We start from the raw sequence: 25,124 nt of genomic DNA, 5'->3' as shown, positions 1-25,124 counted from the left end.
GTTCCACATCTTTCTACCACATGCTATTAACACCACAGAAAGAGAAATTAGAGACAAATGTGTTTATTTAACCATCTTTTATTGAGGTAGATAACACTGAATAGACCGTTTTTCGTGACCATGCTCAAATGAACTAAACCAATGGTGTTTTTAATATGATCTGTGAGAATACATTGCTTTTCATTTCTTTCTGTTACTCTCTGTGTCATTAGCTCCTCCACGTTAGCAGGGATGATATGAGTTCTGTATTCATGTCTAGAGGTGACAGGCCGACCGCCGATAAGTCTGGCTTATATTGGAGCGCTTACTTGTATTTCAGGAGCAGAACAATTTTTGCTTTCTCTTGATTGTGTAAATTCTGTGAGGCAGTGGTTGATTATATTATGGATATTTGGGGATGAAGCCTGGGGTTCAGGCCAGACCCCATTTAAATTCAGTGGTGCAAAGACAGAGATATGTCTATTGCATAATACTTCAGACTACAAGATTGGCTGTGAAAGTTAAAACATATAGAAAGAGATGCTTGCTGTATGTACAGGTGGATAAATGAGTAGGGACATATGGAATGAGCACTACAAGTGATGGTGATGGAATACTTCCCTGTAATTGTGCCACAGCACCCCTCTAAGAGCGAGATGTGACTATATATGATGCTGCTGCCTGTCAGTCTGATTAGTTAGGGAATCAATTGCAACATGTCAAACCGCATAAATCGTGAAGCAAATACAAACTGCTTTAGCAGGAATGACCTGTGCTGCATGTAACAGAACACAGAGCAGACAGTGTGAGGAGGTCACATGGCACATTCTCTGAGTTTCACATCCGCCTGCTTCAGAGAGACCCAATTGTTTAGTGTGCAGGAGCGCAGCTTGGACCATAGCAGGTGGTTACTTAATCCTAAAATGTGAGCGGCAAACTGAGCCGCTGCTTGAGGAGACAACACGGTGCAAAATCCAATATCTGAAAGAAAAAAACAAAGCATGTATTATAGAAATGGCCATAGGCATTTATAAACTGGACACAAATATAGTTACTGAATGACAATATATGCCTTGTACAGACAGTCATATAGACTAAAGGAAATGTCCATTTTTTTTTTGCTAAATTAGGAGGTAAATAGACCCAAAGGCCTAGATTTACTAAACTGTGGGTTTGATAAAGTGGAGATGTTGCCTATAGCAACCAATCAGACTCTAGCTGTCATTTTGTAGAATGTGCTAAAAAAAGATAACTAGAATCTGATTGGTTGCTATAGGCAACATCACCAGTTTCAAACCCGCCGTTTAGTAAATATACCCCTAAGGGTGAAGTTTGCAAATCAGCATCCATACTTGGCTTGATTAGTTGGTTAGATACACTCTGTAATGGGACCAATCATCTCAATGGCAGCAGATTTGAAATTACTGCTCAAATAGATTTTTACATTGGGGATATCAAATTGTGCTAAGATTGTTCTTATTTCAGAATATTGAACTTTCCATAGTCTGGGACCTAAGACAATTGCCATACTTGGCTTATTCTTCAGTCAGGGCTGGTGGTTGGCAATGATGGATAGAACTGATCTTCTGGCTTGAGTCATATAACATGCACAAAGTAAAATCAAGCTATTAATCAGACTGGTATATATAATTATAGAATGCTGCTAAATGGATTTCTTATCTTATGATCAATAAGGGAACATTTATTTTACCCACATAATAGTATACACATAGCTCTGAGCCACCTTATATATAGGGTGGTTGCCAATGGCGCCCACAAGCTTCCCATTGTTAAATCCAGTGAAGGGGGGGGGGGGGGGGGGAGGTAGCAATCGATTCAGCTCCTGACTCACCAAATGCAGACTCAAAGCGTGAGTGAGCGCTGTGTGCTAAACCTCATTCATTATCAGGGCTGGGAGATCAGGTGAGGTCATGATGATAATGTCAAGTATTATGTCACTTGTGGAAAGGTATAGGAGAGTGCAGAGGAGCTCCAAATCTGATCTCTCCTGTCACTAATGCTGTCAGATCCAGTGTACCCTGGATGTAGTCGCAGCTTGCAGATGGCCCAGGGACTGCATGTGTCTTTAGTAGGGTCTGACTAATGACATTTTTCCGAGTGACTTATGTTGATGTCACAAAGTATACTGTATTAATACGATTTATGAAGTGGGTTAGCCTTTGATTAGATGGTGAGGTCTTTTTACCACCTTCACTATCCAGCCATAGGGTTGGGCTGCATTAAGACTTCACAATGTAATCTTGTGCAAATTGGTATTCTGCATCCACCTTAAGGGGTTCAAGACCCACTTGTAAGCAGGGCCGGATTAACCATTGGGCTAACTGGGCTACAGCCCAGGGGCCTCGGGCATCCAGGGGGCCCTTGAAAGTGCTCAGCAGCAGTATTGATCGGTCGGGGGCGGGGGCCCCCAGCCCAATCAGTGCTGCTGAGCACTTTCACTGCAGTAGTAGCTCCTCGGCTCACGGGGCAATGGAGGTCCCCCTTAGCCCAGGGGCCTCTATTCCCTTAATCCGGCGCTGCTTGTGAGGTCCCTGTGGGAAGTCACACTGATTTCACAAGTACAACTTCCAAACGACAGAGCAGAGTTTATCACGATTCTTGAAAACCTTAACTTCTTCACAAGAGAACATAAATCTGATCACTATGATATACATACTGTCTGGTGTCCTGACGGCCGACCAGACATCTTGAGCGCTCCAATCTGCTGTGACCATGGGGCAGTTAATGACAGGACAGGCAGTATTTGCAGACAGTATGGATGCCAAACCATAGCTTCTACTTGCTACTGTGATGAAGACAGTGGGGATGCCATCTCCTGGGTGAGCACAGAACACCAGTCAGACATGGAATTTATTTGTACAATATAAAAAAGTAAAAAGAGGTCACATAAAGTATATTTTTGTTCAACATGATCTCCCTGCTTGCAAACATATGAAAACCAATCAACCTCCTCACAGCTGACCCGTTTTTAGTTGAATGAGCTAGGAACATGCAGTACTAAGGATATACCTTCATATTGTGATTTTATATCCAGAGTCTCCTCTGGTCCCGTGTATGCAGATGTCACCCTCAGCTCACATGGCACACTGTGGCTGGCGCACGCCACCTTGATTTTTTCACAGTGCACAAGATATGACACGGACTCCGCCAGCACCACTACCCTTCCTTGTGTCTTAGGGCTTAACCAGTGCTGAGTATAGAATAGAGAAAGGAGAATATTTTATACAACTTCATACAAAACATGTGCGTCAAAATCTCCACCACCTTTAAGTTACACATAAATATACCCACTACCAAAATATCCACTTTAAAAAGCTGGGCAGCTTGTGTATATGTATTTTTGTACAAGACACTTTTTACAGCAGTGAGACTCCAAGGGCTAGATTTACTAAACTGTGGGTTTGGAGAAGTGGAGATGTTGCCTATAGCAACCAATCAGATTCTAGCTGTCATTTTGTAGAATGCACTAAAACAATGACAGCTAGAATACGATTGGTTGACACTTTTTCATACCCGCCGTTTAGTAAATATACCCCCCAAGTAGTTCCAGACAGTCATGTTTATTTATAATCTCTATATTATCTGAATTGCTTCGTTTCCTCTGTGGTTAATATTTTAATATTTTGGTAGAAATTATCACACACAGGTCAGATCATAACAGACTTACTTGCTTATCATTCTGCTGAGTTTTGTCTTCTAATTGGCTTCGGTGCCAGGAATCATAGTCCATTACATCCGCAAGGACAATTTCATTTTTGTCAATATCCACACCAAACTTAATCTGACGATTGGAATGAAGTCAGAGGAATGTATTAGTAACACCCATGTGCGCAATTACAACTATTAAAGGGCAACTGTTCATTGCACACAGTTGAATTGATAGATTGTATTCATATGAATATTGGTAAAACCAACGAAACGTCTGTCTACACCGTCCACACTGTCTACAGGCAGCATGTGACATGTTTTTATGTTGTCATTTCTCATTCAGCCACTTGCAGTCACCCACTGTGGCTACTTTGCACTGCAGAAAGTATATAATAGACTCATCAAACAAACCCTGGTCTCCACAAATTAAAAAAATATATAATAAATGAAATATATTAAAAATAGGAATAAATAGACACAACTTATATTAACAACCGTTATCACTACTTCCAAGCATTGCTATACTCTGGCAGCAGATTAAAATTTATTTAAATTATTGGGCTCGCACTTACTGTTAAAGTTACAAAAAAGCTAAATATTTACAAAATGTTATTTTTTTTATGTAATTTGTCCCATTTCTCACTATAAAACATACCTAAAAAATAAAAATTCATTTATTAATAGCATATTGGTAAAGAAAGTGAGATACATATTTGTGACTGGATCACTATTAATTAACTTTTGGTAAAAATTTATTTAAAGCAAATAGTGCAGGGCACTTATTTATGTAACTGCACGTGCACTTATTTTTTATATTGTGTATATTGTGAGATAGGAAATCGTTATCTCTGAGACCAGGGTAGACAAGTTGGTTTTCTGTTTACCCTTGCTAAAGGAAATACCTTATTTCTGATGTATACCTGATACAATAATTCTTTGTTTTGAAAGCCTTTTGCATATCTTAGTGCGAGGAAATGCATTCATGTCGAAGGTATATGTTTGATTTCTGATAAGCATTTGTAAGTCTGTTGCGTAGTGTAGAGGATGTGTCCTCATTAAGGCTAATTAAGTCTATTCAATGTGAGTGACCAACACATGAATGCACACCAAGGGGGCTGTTACCTGAGTGCAGGTCCTGTTAGACAGACTGCAAATCTAAACAATGGAGACAGAACATCTGAAGGGGGGATGTGGAAGTTAAATTGTGTTAGATACAAAACTAGATTACATCCTGAGATCTGATGGAAATCAAGTTGATATGTTAGTTCAATTATTAGATGCAAAATTAGATTACACCCTGAGATCTGAGGGAATATTCTAGATGGGTTGGAGCCAGTGACTGGCTTACCTCTGCTAGGAGTTATGTCAGAACTGTATAAAAGGTGAGCTGTGTGAGCATGTAATGTATCATTCTGATGTTCCATCTGACCTGACCACTGATACCTTTAATCAGTGGAACTGTCCTTGTCAGGACACTTGAGCAATAAACATCACTCTGCTTTAAAGACCTGCTTGACAACTTCTTCAATATTCAATATATTCTTCAATACTTCCCGACCATGGCCTTATCTGTGTGGAGTTTGTATCTTCTCCCCGTGTTTGTGTGGGTTTCCTCCGGGTGCTCCGGTTTCTTCCCACACTCCAAAACATACTAGTAGGTTAATTGGCTGCTATCAAAATTGACCCTAGTCTCTCTCTCTCTGTCTGTCTGTGTGTCTGTCTGTCTCTGTGTGTGTGTTAGGGAATTTAGACTGTAAGCTCCAATGGGGCAGGGAGTGATGTGAATGAGTTCTCTGTACAGCGCTGTGGAATCAGTGGCGCTATATAAATAAATGGTGATGGTGATGATGATGAATCCTGTGACCTGCAGATTAGACCCTAAAGTCGAATCCATTCTCCGGCTGTCTGAGGTTTGGACCCAGCTTTTCCAGTACCACCGCTCTGCCTACTACCCATGCAGCTCTAGTCAGTGTGATAGGCCGGGGGGGATACATCCACAGCAACTCGGATCCATAGTAAGAGGTCTGGAGTTACCAGCCCAAGTGTACCAGCACAGGACTACACTAGTAGTGACAGTTATCCAGAAGGAACGTGGTTCTGAGTGCCATAAAGGAGCTCAGTGGTGGCAGCATTATAAGCCCCTCCTACTGCGGCAAGAGGGCGCATTTGGGATAACAAAAGGGAACGGTGGCAAAGTAAGCCCAGCCAGTTCCCAGCAACTACAGACAGGGTGGCATAGGCGGTCCATCCTGTCACAATATTTTTTTAAATTCCTTATATATAGGGAAGTAATCACATTTCTAATTAGTTTTCGTTATATAATATATATTACAGTAGAGTAACAATTTGTATACCTTTATGTTTACAAGGGTGAAGTCTTCAGCCAAACAGGCTTTTTCCAGGATTTCAAAGATGGCTACCGTGCTGCGATTCATGATATTAATTTCAGCCTGACCAATTACAAGTCCAGCACAAGTGACCTTTGCAGCCAGCAATCTCTCCTTTGAACACTGAAGATCGTTACTGGCATTATCCTGTAGGAAACAAGTATACATACACAATGAAAGTACCAATACCATGAATAAAAGTTACACACTAATACTGACGTCACCAGACATATCCAGATTACCCACAATGCAACCTAAGCTGTGCAGATATGAGGGTACTGAGTAGAATGTGGCACTGCTACCTGCATCCCACTTCAATAAGCCGCAGGACAGATAGACACACATTGGCACTAGTGTCATAGGCTGACAGAAATGATTATGTCCGGTCTTCTCAATCCTGCTTTGTAGCAGCCACTCAATCCTGCTTTGTAGCAGCCACTCAATCCTGCTTTGTAGCAGCCACTCAATCCTGCTTTGTAGCAGCCACTCAATCCTGCTTTGTAGCAGCCACTCAATCCTGCTTTGTAGCAGCCACTCAATCCTGCTTTGTACCAGCCACTCAATCCTGCTTTGTACCAGCCACTCAATCCTGCTTTGTAGCAGCCACTCAATCCTGCTTTGTAGCAGCCACTCAATCCTGCTTTGTAGCAGCCACTCAATCCTGCTTTGTAGCAGCCACTCAATCCTGCTTTGTAGCAGCCACTCAATCCTGCTTTGTAGCAGCCACTCAATCCTGCTTTGTAGCAGCCACTCAATCCTGCTTTGTAGCAGCCACTCAATCCTGCTTTGTAGCAGCCACTCAATCCTGCTTTGTAGCAGCCACTCAATCCTGCTTTGTACCAGCCACTCAATCCTGCTTTGTAGCAGCCACTCAATCCTGCTTTGTAGCAGCCACTCAATCCTGCTTTGTAGCAGCCACTCAATCCTGCTTTGTAGCAGCCACTCAATCCTGCTTTGTAGCAGCCACTCAATCCTGCTTTGTAGCAGCCACTCAATCCTGCTTTGTAGCAGCCACTCAATCCTGCTTTATAGCAGCCACTCAATCCTGCTTTGTAGCAGCCACTCAATCCTGCTTTGTAGCAGCCACTCAATCCTGCTTTGTAGCAGCCACTCAATCCTGCTTTGTACCAGCCACTCAATCCTGCTTTGTAGCAGCCACTCAATCCTGCTTTGTAGCAGCCACTCAATCCAAGCCATTGCTGCAGCCTCCACAGGATTGGTCCAGACCACCGGACACTGCTGGTGGCAATACTAGTGTACTCACAATGTGGTACAGCGTGTATAATCAAAAAGTTGTCAAACCACGTATAATCACTATGTGGGCACTGTTGGTATAATTCTGGTATAACTGCTATGGGAGATATGAATGGTTTAATCATTATGTGGGGGATACTTGTATAATGATTGTTTTGGCAATGCTGCTATAATCACTATGTTGTCAGTGCTGGTATAATACTTGGATACTTAAGGGCAGGTTTAGAGTTGGATGTAAAAGATTCCCTTTTGAGTATATACAAATGTGTGTCTGCACACTTGTGTTTGTACATCTGTATTGTGAGTAAGACGCATGTTATGACACGTGTAACCTTAGCACATATATACTGTGGTGTTACAGACTTTGCACCAGGCTTGTAAAGGTGCATTATTTCTGCTTCATAGGTAATGTTTGAAAACATTAAGTGGAAACCAATATATGGAGAGCTGAAAGGGTGTAGCTAAATTGCTGCACTCTTACTCTACTTGCAAGTGAGGACCCCTGATCCACCTCTCAAAGCACAAGGAGCAGCAAGATATGTGCAGGTAAGTTGTGCACATGCAAATGCAATTGTGTCCAACTCTAAATCAGTACCTTAGTGCAATGGATCCCAAACTTTGTCAGTTCAAGGCACTTTTAGGGTCTCCATAATTTTTTGAAGGCACCCCTAAGCCAAACTAATTACCAATTAGTCCCTCGTCTTGCTTACCACTGGCCCTGGCTGAGGCACCCCTGTGAGATCGCCGTGGCACCCCAGGGAGCCTAGGCGCACAGTTTGGGAACCACTGCCTTAGTGTATAACATGTATGGTGCAGCAATCAATGTGGGGAAACTGCTTGTGGGGGCAGATGCTGCTTGCAGAGTTTGGTGAATTGAGCACTAAAATTGTTCTTATTTGGTCTTAGACAGTTATATGCTTAAAGGATAATTCCATCTTTAAATAATATCTGTCACAGAGTATGTTTGCTTCATTATTGTGACCTTTTGTGATTTAGTGATTGGCTCATGAAAAGAGATGGTAACACAAAATGCAATCTGGAGTGGGAGAGGGTCGAGTGGACAGTCCCAAAGTTCATTAATCAAAGCAACCTAACTAAAATATAGGAGACCAGGGGGTAAATTTATCAAGCTGCAGGTTTGAAAAAGTGGAGATGTTGCCTATAGCAACCAATCAGTTTCTAGTTATGATTTATTTAGCACATTCTACAAAATGACAGCTAGAATCTGATTGGTTGCTACAGGCAACATCACCACTTTGTCAAACCTGCAGCTAGATAAATTTACCTCTTGCCATTGTTTGTATTACTCTAAACTAAAGGTCACTGCTTTATTGACAAATGAGTATATTATGACTAAATATTTAACAGAAGCCATTTCTTTAAAAGTGGAACTTTCCTTTAATCACTAATTATGTTGTTTTAAAGGTCTGACATTTGGCACTATACAATGCAGCTGTCCCCCAAATTAATATTTTCTATCACCATAAATGTAACTGATTGTGTGTGGAACAATCTCTGATTTACACAGTTTAGCTGGTCACACTCATATCTGTGGTCATACATCCGACACTTTAACATTTGTTCATGTTCTTCCCATTGCACAGACCACCTCGTAGGTGCACCAGACTCAGCCACAACACTGATGTACAGTATAGGTCCCTCCAGGGCTCATCATTGGACATGCAGAGCCTGACTACATAAGCAGTGGAAGCTCTAACATGTTTGTGTCTCAAAGTGTGTTTTGAAGGTTACCTTAGAAAACATCTCTACTTGTGGTGGAGAAAGCCGATGTCCTTCTTCAACATCTGGATGTCTCTTGAGGTACGAGCCAGTGGCCACTCTCCAGCACACCCACTCAATGGGAATTATTTCACAACTGGAGGTGATAAATCCCTTCTCACTGTACTTTCTGACAACTGCTGTCTTGATACCTGAGAAAAGTTTAGAACTAAATAAATATCTCTTTCACAGTAATATGCTGTGTGTGTTTTTTTTTTTTTTTTAAATCAAATATTGTTATTAAGATTTTGATAATAACAGTACAAGAAAAAGAAATACATAACAGAGTTCCAAAGAATGTTACATTCCACATTATCATAGAAAACACAGTAACAACACCAAATATCGTATTTTGCAATAACATACAGACGTGGCACATGAATAATTGTACAAAGTGACAGGTTATTAGATTGTGCCTGGGTCCCCAAACTCCTTCTATATAGGGTAGATAGCAGTATTAATTACAGACAGCAGGATAAATATGTGTGGAAGACAGCTAGTGATGTCTGAAGTACTTATAGGGGTTAGGAAAGAGCAATCCCTAAAACTGACCAAAGGAGTAATTAGTATTCAAATAGGGTCAAAGGGCCGGATTCATTAAGGAACGTAGACAAGAAATTTCTTACTTAAGTCTCCTGGACATAATCATGTTAAAATGCAAGGTGTGACACTTAGTTTTCTATTTTGCACATAAGTTAAATACTGACTGTTATTTCATGCAGCACACAAACACTTGATAGCTTATTTGTACACTGACATTTAAAGTTGATATTTGTGTAGTACATGAAAAACAGACAGTATTTAACTTATGTGCAACATAGAAAACTGGTTTTCACCCCTTTCATTTTAACATGGTTTTGTCCAGGAGACTTAAGTAAGAAATTTCTTGCCTAAATTCCTTAATGAACCAGGCCCACAGTCCACAGTCAGAGAACAAACCGAATATGCTGAAGTGTTTAATGCTTAGACAGAGGCCAGTAGTGATTGTTATATGTACACATTATTTATATCAAGTGGTTCTTATGTTTAGTGTTAGTTTACATACTTTTAGATTATTTTTCTGGATGGTTATAGGAATCACTGATATTTATGGAAATTGCTGTTAAAAAAGCAGGATTCATCAGAAAAATTAACCAACAGTGCAAATGGTGGACAACCACTAAATATATTAACCATTCAATCATGGCACACACCAAATGCAGTGACGCCTCTTGTCTTAGAGGAGGATGCGGCTAATACCTGCTTCTTGCAGTAGTTTTATTACACAGCTGGTTGTCATATTGGAGGCTTTGCCTGTTAGGTGGTCCATTCGGGCTTCGTGTCCGGTAGCAATTTGGTCCTTGGACGGCATCAGTAAATTGCCAGAATGCTCTGTGTGTTCATGCAAAGATTTCCCCTGACTTCTCTTCTCACCAAGTCTTATGCCTTGCATTAAATATCAAGAGGTCAGATAATAAAAATGATACATAAGAAATCTACTTAATGAGTCTTCATTAGTCGTTTTAGGTGGTTGGAGTTCAAAAGATAGAAAATAATTCTGACATGATAGGTAGCAATCATGTATGATAATATTTATTATTTGATTTATGGAAAAAAATAGGTTAAAAGGTCACACGAACCAATAAATGGAATTAACCATGACAGTACTACATGGGGCATAGCAATGTATAAAGAGCATACGAGGTTGATTGTGTTGTATAAAATTTAAACATAACTGAAGTTTGACTTATTTAAATCAGAAAAAAATAAAATCTTAGTTTTTTATGCTGCTTTTCAATGAAGAAATTTAGATTTTAATATTGGATTGTTACAGGACATTACAATTTATGTTGATAGCCGTAATGTTAAATACAACAGGAATTTAGAGACATTATTGTATATTCTATCAATCAATATACTGTATCTTTCAATACACATCACAAAAAGAACATTGTACTGACAGAAATTTTATATCAAGTGAAAACTAATGACACTAACCTGTGATTGATTCTGTTTCATTACAGCAGCCTGGAATCTAAAGTCATTTAAAAATGAAACAAAGTATTTGTGAGTTCCGCTGTAAAACTGATTGTCTGCCCCATCCTTTCATAAATAGCGCTTTGGTTGGAGATCCACCCCTGGAACTCGCACCGTTACCTGAGAAGAGTCCCCATTACTGCTGGAGAACTGGAGCCAACCTGGGCCCTCAAACTGATAGTTATCTGTACGAATGTGGAACTAATTGGACAGCAGCTGAAGCATCTCTCTGATTCGGTATCGTACTCATCACACCCCCCCAGCCTGGTAGAAATGAATTCACCATACAATGCAGTTTCCAGTGCTGACAGCTCTCTGTTCCCATATATCTGACACATATGATCTAGCAGCTCTTCTCAGCTAACAGTCGGGGTTGCCTGTAGGGGTCCCCCATCAAAACTCTGCATAAGGTGAAGGGATGGTGCCACAGTTAATAAGTTTGATGACTAAACGAAAAAAAAAAAATCCCAAAACATGAAACGTAGCATATGTAAGTTGTGCTTTTACTCACCCCGGCGCTGTGCAAGGGACCCTTAAGGTTTTTTAGTGTGAAAAACTGCGAATTGTCCATGTCCAGCGGGCACAAACTGCTTGCAAGATGGGCAGCTGCTCGTTGGTTGACGTCTACGTTCTGGGTGTCTATGGGGACAGTAAAACTACTTATGTCCACATCACTGCATTTTTACTTGCCATGGCAACTAGGTTTTGTCCAGACCGCAATTATAGTAGGTTATCTTATTTTAATGGGATATTTGCAACATTACATACATATTGGTTAGTAAGAATTTCCTTGCTATTAACTTTCTAAACAAACTGACTCCCAAGATGTGTTACAAAATAAAGCTACTAACCACAATATAGAATGAGCTTGAGAATACAATGTATAAGTGTAGGAAAACAACACATTCGTTTACAATTTAGCATAAGTGACATTTACTAATGAAAGTCAGGGGATAATATGGAGTAAGGAACTCTGGGCTGAGAAACCCTGCAATATAGCTGTGCTATGTCTCCGGGCAGAGCACGGACATCTGCCCGGTTTAAGCACTGTTCCAAGTCATAACTGTATGGGAAACAGGGTTTACAGCTACAGGTATTCTGCCAGTAGGAGAGGGAATGAAAGGTTGTGTACACATAAGAAGAATTCGCACAACAGCGTTTACCTGGTGGGTCATTTACATTCATATGTTCTCCATCACTATCTGCATCAGGAAGGCGCTGCTTACTATTGAAGAAAAGATTCTAGAAACATATTAAAAAAAACACAAAGTAACAATTCATAATACAAACATTAACACAGCTAAAGTACACACAAAGGTATTACAACAAAACCCATTGGCATTCAGAGATCATTACAGAGGATGACCACCAGAGGTCCCCACAAAACCCAAAATGCATAAAAATGGAGCCTTTCAATTAAGAAAAGAGTACACTCATTTTATTTTACTAATAACTGTACTTTTCATGTAATTGATTTATAATTGAATAACTTACCAGTTTACTTTCAATTTTATAGTTCACACAATATTATTGTATTAATAAATACAATGGGGGGTATTCAATTGTTTCTTTTAACGCGCTAAAACAAAAAAAAACGAGCGCTCGAAAAAAACTTCATATTATACGGTAATTTTGCGCTCGTAAACAGTTAATACGGTACTTACTCGCTGCCAGCGGGCTGAATTTCAGCTCGCTGCTCAGGGAACTGCGAGATGAAATTTAGCGAGTAATTACCGTATTAACGGTAATATTTTTAGAGCGCTCGTTTTTTTTTGTTTTAGCGCGTTAAAAGAAACAATTGAATACCCCCCAATGAGTCTAACATACTGGCTGTAAGAGGGCGTTCATCTCTGGCCTTCATATTGAATCTGATAGCTCTAATAAATCATATGGTATTTGCAAATTAAAATATGTATAAAGCATAGATGACTTACCTTTGCGGGTGCAGCAAGCGTGTGTTGTGTTTTTATATACAATGAGCCTTGAGCTGCCAGGCTTATAATTGCAATACCACTCCATTTAAAACTTGCAGATACATTTGGCTTAATCAGTTTCCGATTCCCTGGTAAACACTGCAAGGATATTGATATATTGAGGTTGTATTAGCAAGCTGACAGATTACACGTGACCCTTAGAGATGCCTATAAGTTTCCATAAAGGTTATTTGTGAAAAACATAAAAAGACACAGCACATTAATATATGTGTAATAGCGCTTTTCTGAAACGTTTATGAATGGAGGAATGCTTCAGCTGCATAAGTTCATGATCCATCTGCGCATCCCGGACCTCATTTAGAGTCGGACGCAAAGTCCGTTTTAGGCGCATCAAACAAAAAACCACTATCACACATGTGCAGAAAGCACCAAATCCGCCTGCATCTTGGACGCAATTAACACTTGCGACAGCTTGCGACTCACTACGAGAGAATTGGAGGAACACGGAACTGTGAAGGGGTGACCATGTAAGTACACCCTAGTCGCAGTGAGACGCAGGTGCAACACACGTCAAAACAGGGCTAAAACTGTGCGGCAGGAATTAATTTGCGCAAGTAGTTAGCTAGCTGCAGGAACTGCTCACAGCTCCATAGGGTATTAACAGTGGGACGCAACTGGGGTTGCTTGCCACTCGTAATATCCTACCAAGCTGAGGCACACTCCCACTCCTACACTTCTTACACAGACTTTGCGTCCGACTCTAAATGAGGTCCCCAATGTGCAAGATAGTTGGGACCAGTGGTTGAAGTACAAATTTAGAAGTGGCGGTATGTAAATTTAGAAGTGGCGGTATGGAAAATGTAATTGAATGGAATTGGATGGTTTTACAATGAATGCAGTAGAAGTGGCGGTATGGCATACACCGTATACTGGCCCACTTTGATCACTGGTTGGGACCAAAAATAGTCTTCAAGAAGTGAAAGCATCACCACAAACCACAGTCTACTATCCCTAGCCAGCCAAACACCGTTATTAAAAAATGTCTCCCTTTCTTTTCCAAAATACTGCTTATTTGACATTTATTCATGTTTCTTATAACTCATTTAAGCAAGTAGACACCCTGGTTATCTTTATTTCAAGTGACCTTTATAAATACATATATATAATTTGGCAAATTGTGCGTTATTTGTGCCTAGATGGACTTTTCTTCTGCTCACAAGCCTACAAATGTGCAATCTTTACTGTGTTTGGACAAGTTATACTGTACTTCTCTGTTAAGAGACAACTTTCAATTTACCAGTGGAAGCTTATCAAGACATACTGTAGTCTTGTTACATAAATAACCCTTGCAGCATATTCAGAAGAGTCCAGATATAAATGGAGGTCAGGTCAGCCAAGACCCCTCACATTAACACAAGGCGATGTCTCAATCTCTGGGGTCTTTGGTCTGAATGATCTACATATGCGTCTGTGCTCATAGAAAGGGTTTTCTTTAAAATATGTACAAATTATTCCTACTGTGTACAGTAAACTACATGGTGGATATGTATGGAAGCACAGACACAATATATTTCCCTTATTTATCATGCACCAATTAACAATCACTTTTCAGCAGACTGCAATTAACTTCTCAATAATTTCACCAGTTCAACCTCAAAACTTCGGTGTAACTTACTTTCATGTTTCCATACTAAGCATGTTCTGCCATCTACAAGCCATATAATATTCACAACATATAACTATATTTAGATTATCTATAATATAAATGTCTAGTGGCGTGTGTTAGTCTGTCTGTGTGTGTAAAAAATAAAACCAAGCTGCAGCGCCACCTGCTGGGCGGAGTTATACACTGACCTACTAAATTCTTAGTGTGTGTGGAAAAAAATTTCAGAAAGGGCTGAAATTTGGTATACTAAGATGTTTTTAATTTGTTAATTTAATTTGTTAATTGTTAAAAGTGTTTATAAAGATTTTAAAAAAATATATATATATTTCTTGAAGGAGAAGTGACAGTGGGGAGTGGTTGGTGGTTGCCGGGGGTGACAGTGGGGAGTGGTTGGTGGTTGCCAGGGGTGACAGTTGGGAGTGGTTGGTGGTTGCCGGGGGTGACAGTGGGGAGTGGTTGGTGGTTGAGGCCTGGGCTATGGCCCAAATGCATGACAAGAACCTTTTTAACACCTTAAGTAGCTTGATTTGACTAGAATGCAATGAGTATCATGCATGGGTTAACTTGTTGACAATATATTTGCTTAAACGACCAGTGAACCGCAACATGTAAATCTTCAGCTATGGACCATGAAGGTAAAATACATTGCTCGGTGTGACATCCTACTGTGGCTCTTCTAGACAATAATGTATTACCTCCTACTTCATCACAGACAACTGTAACTCCTACTACATCTTTAAGGTCATGTCCTAATGGGATCTCACTAAAAGGCTAAATGATGGTGCTGATAGATCAATATCATCATCTATTTATTTACATAGCGCCACTGATTCCGCAGCGCTGTACAGAGAACTCATTCACATCAGTCCCTGCCCCATTAGAGCTTACAGTCTAAATCTCCTGACACACACACAGACACACACACACAGACCGAGAGAGACTAAGTGCAATTTAATATCAGCCAATTAACCTAGCAGTATGTTTTTGGAGTGTAGGAGGAAACCAGAGCACCCGGATGAAACCCACGCAAACACGGGGAGAACATACAAACTCCACACAGATAAGGTGCCAACCACTAAGCCACCGTCCTGAACAATAGATGTTAGTATACCATCATCATCATCACCATTGATTTATATAGCGCCACTGATTCCGCAGCACTGTACAGAGAACTCATTTACATCAGTCCCTGCCCCATTGGAGCTTACAGTCTAAATTCCCTAACATACACACACAGACAGACAGACAGACAGAGACAGACAGAGTGAGAGACTAGGGTCAATTTTGATAGCAGCCAATTAACCTACCAGTATGTTTTTTGGAGTGTGGGAGGAAACCAGAGCACCCGGATGAAACCCACGTAAACACGGGGAGAACATACAAACGCCACATAGTATATGATTATATCTCTTTGACAACAAATGTTCATACATTTTATTGCCTATATATGCCTGTGCTAGAGGGTAGTTTTATTTGGCCATAATGGAATGCTGTAGTTGAACAACCTAATAATTTAGGGTTAGTTAACATTTTGCTTTATCATATAATTTTTGCACATTATCAATACAGGACTCCAAGTTTCCAGAAGCCAGCCAACTGACAACAAGGTCAAGTAAGAGAGAACGCCACAATTTGTCAACATGTTAATTCTGAATTTGAGTGCAATGAGTTCTATCAACATGTAGCTCCCTAAGTGCAGTATGATATTTTTATGTGTTTTGAGAATGAAGGTTGTTTTATGTATTAATAAATATTATATAATTTGATTATTAGACACATAATTATAATTGTATAATTATGAATATGAACGTAAACATTGGTGGTGGTGGTGGTGGAGGGGCTAGGGTGGCTGGAAACCTTAATCAGACCCCGGTCAAAAAGCTAAATCTGCAAGCATAAGAGTTGTTGTGACACCACTGGCCCTGCGCCTGTGTATGCATCCACCAATCCGCACAAGGCATTTCTGCACAGCAAGTCCAGAAAAGCTGTCACTCAATCTCTGTCTGCTCAGTTAAAGAAGCACCACACTCCTGACATGCCAACCTGCTGCAGAAGCGTAAAAAGAGCACGATGGACATATTTCGGTAAGTATAAACCCTCCAGTTATTTCAAATGTGTTATTCAGGTCAATAAAACACAGACTTTGCTATCTATTAATGTCAAATAGTGACTTTACTTGCTGTTTAATACCTAGTAAGCAGGTAATTCAGAAAGAAACTTTACTGACTTTATTATTAGTATGATCGAAATGTTTAAAAAGTGAAAAATATTGCACATAGAATGAGAGATCTAGTAGAACAAATATAGTAATTACTCAACACTACACCTACCTGAAGGAAATTGAATGAGAACTCATTATCGGAACATGAAAAATGCTTCCGGAAAAGGGAGACGACCTCGGTCCTGAAATTGTCAAAGCTCCATGAAGACTGTATGAGGATCTTGCCCACCAGTCCTTGTATGGCGAGCTGTTCTCTCTCTTTCCCTCGCGGAACTCGGTACGTGCAATTTTCTTCTGGGTATTCCGCTGGCAAACAAATTATATCTTTAGAGACTTTCCTAAATTTTCCAGAGGATGATCGGCAACGTTTGGTTGTGCGACTAAACATACTGTTGTTTCTCTTACACCTTGTCTGCAGCTGTATCATCTGTAAAGTTAAAACAACAAAGTAAAATAAAAAACTAAATAAATAAAATGATGCCTATTATAGATGTTTTCCCATTATAGCGCACACAGTACCACACACCTGAGAATGGAAGCTTTGATGTTCTGCCTGATAGTCACCGTGCTGATCAATAAACCTTCCTGCTTCCTGAATCCTTCCCATGTTCTCATTGACAGCGAGCTCAGGCGAGGGTTTATCAGGTACATATGGCCTTTTGTGATCAGAAATGTGAATTTTATCTGGAACTTGAGATTCTGTGAATACAGCAAAAACACTTATGAGAATATTCTAATGACATCTTTATATATCGCAGCCATATAGAAATGAATGTGGGAGCGCTCACAAGCGCTGTTTTCCAGGGATAATAGCACCAGAGAACTAGTGCTCCTAGAACCAATACTACTAAGCAATGATGGCCTAGAATTTGACGTATACAATATAGTGGGGAAGCAATAGTGCGATGGGAAACCTGACATACTCCAACATTCACAAAGATTACTCTTAACTTAAAAAATTAAAAGGTAGCCATAAAATGCCCCCACATGCCCCTCACTTGCTCCATATCTTTACCACATGCCAATCTGACCCCCCCACTTACAACAACAAAATGCGCCCCACATGTCTTCAGATCCCTGTGTCCTCCAAAACACCCCTATTGCCACTCAGACCTCAGGTACACCTGACTGTGTATATACCCAGACCCTCCAATATGCCCCTTACATGCCCATCAGACCTCACCACCTGCCATTTACCAGGGAGAGAGAGAGAGGCTGGTCCTCTGATGAACAGAGGGAGAGAGAGATATCCTGTATATTGCACTATGGGAAAGGTGTTACCAGTATTAGCACCAGCCCAGAAACTGTCTTTGTACAGGGGAAGTATCCTGGTGAACCAGAGTTTTTCTACAGTGGACATTTTCAAATATCACTAATACCTACCCCACATATTATAAAGAAACACCCCCCCACACATGACATTAATCACCTCAGGTCACTTATCTATCTCCAAAGATGATGGAGGCAGGAAGACAGCAACATGTAGAGGGAAGGGGGGGGTGCAGCAGACAGTCTAGAGGTAGGAATGACTGGGACAGAGAAGAGAGGTGGAGCACAGGAAACAGAGGGGAGGGACAGGACCAGAAGGAAAGGCAGCTCATTGGTGGCTGGTCCCGTGGAGCCCATTGATAAGTCAGGAACCTGTTTACTAGTACCTCCCACACCCCCCTGATGGTGCCCTGCCTGTACACTTGTCATGTAACAATTAAACCATGTTGGAGCATGCTGCAATTTTATTATTGTGCTCACATGTTGCCTGCAACAATTCATGGTCAGTCCTATTAAAAGGAGCCACATTCTGTAGTCATACATAGCATGCAATGGATTGCAATTTAACAAGCATGGCACAAAAATAAAGCCCTTGTAACCGTAGCCTAAGGAGCAAATCATTAGCCCACTCATAAAACAGATCACTGCGCTGTAGATACTGTGCAAACAATAGCATAATACATACATACACCCACCATTCTGAGAAACCTTCCTCTTCATTCCTAAAGGAAATGCTTGGACTTCATTACCATCCACGATCTTCTCTTCAACTGGTGAAAAAATGTAAAATTTACCAGCCTTGCCTTGTGGTTTTTATATATTAATAGAGATTATTATGTGAGGTTACCTCTCATATATGATCAATCCCTTCTATAACGTTATGACATTTCCCGGTAGTCCATGTTGAGTTTCATCTTATAAGAGTACAATGTAATCATGTTTCCAATGTCTATAACTGGTCCCTAACTCCATTAACCTGTGAGAGATAACTTTCATAGAGCTCATTGCTCCTGAACGTACCCTTCCGCTGATGGGAGATCTTCTCATCTGACCACACTTGCAGCAGAGATCTAACGTCATGATCACTCCAGTTCCTGCCTCCTCTGGCACCATTTATAGTCATTATCCTGAAGTCCTTGTCAGCCTCATCCTCCAGCTCTGGGTCATCCTCTAGGGGTAAAAATAAGGTCAGCTTAACATATACTGCAATAGGTGAAATTAACATTCCCTGCTATAATACAGAATACAGCCTGAAGTAGCATTAATGCTTTAGTTAGTGCAGATGATTAATCTCTTTTTATTTAGAACATGTGTCAAACCCCTATCACACCTCAGTTTTCATTTTATTTCCACTTCATTAGATACTTGTGGTAAAGCGCAATACTTCCAACATTTGGGTTGTCACAAGGTGTGGGATTGGATCTGGTTTTGAACCTTTGAGGTTACCTACTTTCTGGGCAACTGTCACACATTATTGCACAAATGTAGAAAGTGAATGTGATAGGGAAGTCTTTTTTACCATGTCATTGAAAGACAACTCTTATACGTCTTTCTCATTTTCCATTATGGTTTGGTCATTTGTAAGCTTGATTCAAATTACTTGTAAGTGTTATACCTATGAATGTTAAATCAGTATGTTAGCATGTAATTCCAGAGGCATATCTTCAACTGTTTAAGAGTTTTCACTAGAGATGTTCAATGACCCCCGTGTTTTGGTTTTGGATCAATTTCGTGTTTTGGTTTTGGCAAAAGCGCCCTCACGTGTTTTGGTTTTGATTCCCGATTTTTTCTAAAATCCCTATTTTTTTTGCTAAAATAACATAATTTGGCTCTTTTTTTATCCCTACATTATTATTAACCTCAATAACATTAATTTCCAGTCAATTTTTGTCAAGTGACAAGAACATTGCTACCCCTCCTGTTTCTGTATGAGCAATGTCACTGAGCAATGTCACTGGAGAATGGAGAGTGACAAGAACATTGCTACCCCTCCTGTTTCTGTATGAGCAATGGCACTGGAGAATGGAGAGTGACAAGAACACTGCTACCCCTGTTTCTGTTTGAGCAATGGCGCTGGATCTCCTGGGGAGGGAGGTACGTATGAAATTGAAAACCCGCGAGATCCGACAGTGCAACGATGACGTTTTGCCTCGATTCAGATCCAGGGATGCGCAAAAGTAACGAGCTGGCTTGCGAGCCTACTCGGATCCCCTAAGTTTGGGTGGGCTCGGTTTTCAGAAAACCAGTTATACCAATTAATCAAAATTCCTTTGACACATCGAGCCTGGTAATGTGACACAAATTTGTTGTATAATACTGGTTGGGAACCAGTGTAATAGGGGTGACAGGGAAGGCTGAGCTATTTCTTGTGCCTGCCCATTAAACAACTGGATTTGTGCAATCCATATTAGAAACTGATGCAGGTGTTCAGTGGTCGTGCCGAGCAGGTCAAAGTATATGGAGAGTGTTAATGGTAAAAACACTCAATGGATATTTTTCAACCTTGCTAATGAAATAATATGAAAATATACATGGTGCAATTGAGATATTGTGAACAAACTGAAAGGAGCCTATGTCACTGTAAGCAAAACTGTCAATCAAGATGGCAGCCTTCTTTGCAGGACATTTATGTGTGTAAAAAACATCATCTCCTGTAGATATACTATTGTAGCAGGTGATGTGTCATGTGACATACCTTCTTTGAAAGCCGTGTCCCCTAGATGTGAATAATACTGTTCTTGGGATGAGCTGCTTATGGAATCTGCACCTGACAGGAAATAGAGAAATAAGAAATCAAGTAATTGTTTGGAATAACTGAACCATTATACTGGGACATCATATATTTCTTTCCAAAATTCCTAGCCTCACTCAAAATTCATACTGTAACTAACCGACACACATTTGTATTAACCCTTCTCCTTATATTGTCATTATATTGTAACCCACTTGAATTTTCCCTCATGTTATCATCCCTTCCCATCAGCCACCATGTTGTCTCTCCTGCTCTCCACCTACTTTGCACCATCTCAATAGGACCATGTTTTCAATGACAAATTTTCCCATTGCTGTTGTCAAACTGCCTTAACAATTCATGTCTTGTGTTCCCTTAGGCTTCTTGATTGTGAAATAGGGATGTCTCTACGTACGTTTGTACATGGATTACAATATCTGTATCTCTCTCCAGTGCTGTGAAATATGTAATCTGCTTCACAACAAAAAATAGTATTAATAGATCTTATGAACATTAAAGTCACTTCCGCATTCTGTTTCAATGTGAGAAACACTCACCCATATCAACAGGCTCTTCCTTTATATTCTGCATTGTTTACAAATATTCCGTAGTCATCTCTTTCAGAAATGTAATCTGCAGGAAGAAACACAGAGGACTGCCTCAACTTCAGAGAACTAGCACATATATGACCTTACTAGGTAACAGTGTACATAAAACACAAACATCTGAAATGGTACAGACATATTTACATGAACATAAGATGCCTTCTGATATTGCATTACCTCGCAACTCAATATTAGTGAAACACAGGTATAGTATATCATTTAGAATATTATTTTGAAAAATGTTCATTTTTTGTAATGGAGTCATTCCTATGTTGTACAGTATGCCGAGTGACACTGAAACATGCCATGTAAAGTACGCGATAACAAGGTGTTTAGTCACTTATAAAAATTCCTCATGCAAAGCATCACCACCTGCATATTAGAAGAGGACGCTACTGCATCCAAAGATCAGCTAAAAGGTGTGGAAATAATAAGTTACATTCTACTCATCTTTATAAAAGATTACAAATAAATTTACTTGACAGCTGCTTGATCTTGTATATAGGTCTCACTAATTCATCCATCTGTATTGTTAGAAACTAAAGCAATGCTTTTCCACATGATTGTCAAGTGGGTGATATTAGAAATCATGAAGGAAAGGATAATCAATATAAGATTGTGTACACAATGCTGATAAAATACATACTCATATTGTAGCGATCTCACTGGTCATACAATGAGATTTATATACTAGGCTGGAGATCCCCAATATTTCACTTGACTGTGCTATGAAAAGCACAAATATTTATGGCCATATTGCAATTGTATGGCATTGCAGAAGACACTACTTTTATGTATTAATAACCACCTAGTGTTTCCTGGAGAAACATATGAGTTGAGCCTTCTGACATTTGCACTGGTTTAATGGGATCTGCTCACCCATCAAATATTGCAGAAAAGAGATTACTTTCTCCCAGGATTCTGAATTAAATACCTTTCCTAAACATTAGTAAGATCACTAGAGAAGTGTGGCATAGGATGCAGTCTAATTATTGCTGAAATATGAGCACAAGTATAACACTCAAGCACAGCTATTACAATGTGTATGTAACACCGTCGGCGTCTTAAGTTTTGTACAACACAACAGTGTTTGGAAAGATGCTAAACATCCCAATTTACTGCCTGCGTCAGGTGGAGGTAATTTTTTTAATGGAGTACCAGTGTCACAATGACAATATAGCCAGCTAAACTAAGAGCCACATAATATTTGACCAAAGAAAATCACTTTTATTTGCCTGCCAATCATCATCATCTATTTATTATATAGCGCCACTAATTCCACAGCACTGTACAGAGAACTCATTCACATCAGTTCCTGCCCCATTAGAGCTTACAATGTAAATCCCCTAACATACACACACACACAGACCGGGAGAGACTAAGGGCAATATAATAGCAGCCGATTAACCTACTAGTATGTTTTTGGAGTGTGGGAGAAAACCGGAGCACCTGGAGGAAACCCACGCAAACACAGGGAGAACATACAAACTCCACACAGATAAGGCCATGGTCAGGAATCGAACTTATGACCTCAGAGCTGTGAGGCAGAAGTGCTAACCACTAAGCCAATCTCCCAAGTTGTATAATAATAAACCAAACTGTGTAATGGTTTATGTGGCATGGTCACTAAAAGACCAGATCAGTGATCCCTATCACCACACAGAGATAACACAGAGGTAAACCAAGATTGTATCCAGCTGTTCCAAAGTTTGATTTGATTTTTAAACTGTACTAAAAATCTCGTTCAACGATGAAATAATGCCGTTTCAATTCTGCAATGTGTATGCACTCAGGACCGGCAGTGTCCATAGATCTCTATGGAGTGTGCAGAGTCACAATCTTTTCAGTCGATGGTTATGACAGATGAAGAGCACAGATCTGAAGGTAAATCTTGTAAAACGTGTTTAGTGTGTACACATGAATTAGCATGCTGATTGGGACTTTCTTTTTTCTTCAGTTGTTGGTAAAAGGTCAATGATATCGCATCAGGAGAAATTTTTTGTAGTGTGTATCCTGCCTAAGACTTCAAACACATGATCACTGGCTAACCAAATTTTCAGACCAGAAAATAACTAATTATAAAAACAACCACATTGGCTGACTGGGAATGCAGCATCTGTTGCAAACTTTAGACTTAAAGTAATATAGTGCCTAAAAAGGTGGGGAACAGTATTATAAACAATTAGGGACATGCTTGGCTTTATTTGGACTATCCAGTCCTTCACAAAGCAGAACTCAAAAAGTTTAGTGAGCCAAATGATTTCAGCACCATAGAAAAACTAATTCTTCCACAAATCCCATGATGTGAGCTTATTTGGAATGCTAAAGTTTACAAATTCCTTATTGTCATTGTCATTTTGGACAAGTCACTATGTCTTACAATGTTTCAGAAACCAAACTAAGATAGGAAGTTTGGTTATATAGTAAAACTGATTGTGTGCAGTCAGAAATGTACTGGCCCTCTGTGTAGGATAATCTAAATTTGCTGGCGCTATATAAATAAATGTTGATGATGATGATGATTATTTAATATCATGGTGCAAACAGCTGACATGTATGGTTATTTATGTCTTTTTCCAACACAATTTTACAAGCTTAATTGAAATGAATGGGCAATAAAAAAAACTGGACTAGAAATAACAATTAATGACCTGTAGTAACAACTTGTGTAACTTTATATAATAGACAATATGCACAAATGAACCATAAAAAAAAATATAATTCCAAAGAAAACATGAGCAATTTTCCTAGGGGTCGTTTGGCTTCAGTGGCTATCCTATCAGGGAACGAAGAGATAGATTGGGGGGTAGCAATAAACACAGCATCTATGCTTACATCGATATCCAGAGAACAGAGCGTCCTATAGTCTGTGTGAGGGGTGGTGTGTGTGTGTGTGTGTGAGGGAAGGTGTGTGTGTGTGAGGGAGGGGGTGGTGTGTGAGGGGGGGTGGTGTGTGATGGGGGTGTGTGTGTGTGAGGGAGGGGGTGTGTGAGGGAGGGGAGGGGGGTGTGTGAGGGAGGGGGGGTGTGTGTGTGTGTGTGTAAGGGGGAAAAGGGTGTGTGTGAGGGAGGGGGGTATGTGTGTGAGGGAGGGGGGATTGTGAGGGGGGGAGGGGTGTGTGTGAGGGGAGAGGGGGGTGTGTGTGTGTGTGAGGGGGGGGTGAGTGTGTGATGGGGGGATGTGTGTGAGGGGGGTGAGGGAGGGGGGGTGCATTTACAACCCTTTCAAATGTATAAATTATTTAAAAATTGTTTTCTTTGCAAATAATCTGGACGTGGTAGTATGTGAGAGCAGGATGCCAACGGGCCACATTAGTGTACACAATGACAGTAGACATACATACAATGACACTGTACCCATAAAGGAAGCCACTAAGTCGCCACTCCATCAGTGCAGCCTATCTCCCTATATTACATTGCAGGGACTGGACGCTCAGCCTGTCTCCTGTACTAACCTCTCTCAGCGATCACTGCTGCCCCAGATCTCTCTACAAGACGAGGGCTGCCATTGCTGCACATGATGTCACCGGGTTCACCCACAGCAGCCCGGTGACTGACAGCAGCCGCCTGGTTACCATAGTAACTGTCCCGCATCTAGGACGTGTCAGATCTCTC

At 40.3% G+C, this 25,124-nt stretch overlaps 1 protein-coding gene across 5 annotated transcripts; it reads right to left on the bottom strand.

Moving 5' to 3' along the window:
* Positions 1-62: 62 nt before the first annotated feature.
* On the bottom strand, positions 63-25,089 carry LOC142138923 (multifunctional protein ADE2-like). Of its 5 annotated transcripts, XM_075196065.1 has the most exons (19): positions 24,965-25,088; positions 21,463-21,538; positions 20,870-20,941; positions 19,195-19,344; positions 18,870-18,944; positions 17,432-17,604; positions 17,296-17,332; positions 17,015-17,211; positions 13,019-13,156; positions 12,248-12,326; positions 11,596-11,723; positions 11,046-11,082; positions 10,308-10,493; positions 9,042-9,220; positions 6,003-6,182; positions 3,668-3,781; positions 3,010-3,190; positions 2,657-2,815; positions 63-960 (listed from the first exon to the last, which is right to left on the bottom strand). In XM_075196065.1, the coding sequence occupies exons 2-19, from the start codon at positions 21,494-21,496 to the stop codon at positions 794-796; spliced, it is 2,286 nt and encodes a 761-aa protein (XP_075052166.1). In that variant the 5' UTR covers positions 21,497-21,538; positions 24,965-25,088; the 3' UTR covers positions 63-793. The 5 variants fall into 5 exon arrangements, with proteins under 5 accessions (XP_075052166.1, XP_075052149.1, XP_075052140.1 ...); XM_075196048.1 differs by having other exon boundaries at positions 17,015-17,332; positions 20,870-20,935; positions 24,965-25,089; XM_075196039.1 differs by having other exon boundaries at positions 17,015-17,332.
* Between the last annotated feature and the right edge of the window lie 35 nt (positions 25,090-25,124).

The sequence above is a fragment of the Mixophyes fleayi genome, chromosome 1, assembly GCF_038048845.1.
Source record: "Mixophyes fleayi isolate aMixFle1 chromosome 1, aMixFle1.hap1, whole genome shotgun sequence".
NCBI lineage: Eukaryota > Metazoa > Chordata > Amphibia > Anura > Limnodynastidae > Mixophyes > Mixophyes fleayi.
The sequence above is the reverse complement of the archived record's forward strand: the minus strand, read 5'-3'. Positions and strand labels throughout refer to the sequence as shown.

Excerpts from the sequence above, each read along its gene's own strand:
- LOC142138923 (XM_075196039.1), bottom strand. The coding sequence starts at position 21,496 with ATGCAGAATATAAAGGAAGAGCCTGTTGATATGG. Across the intron at positions 9,221-10,307 it reads AAAACTACTGCAAGAAGCAG|GTATCAAGACAGCAGTTGTC; the intron begins GTATTAGCCGCA and ends AACTTTTCTCAG. Across the intron at positions 2,816-3,009 it reads TATAAAATCACAATATGAAG|GAGATGGCATCCCCACTGTC; the intron begins GTATATCCTTAG and ends GTGCTCACCCAG.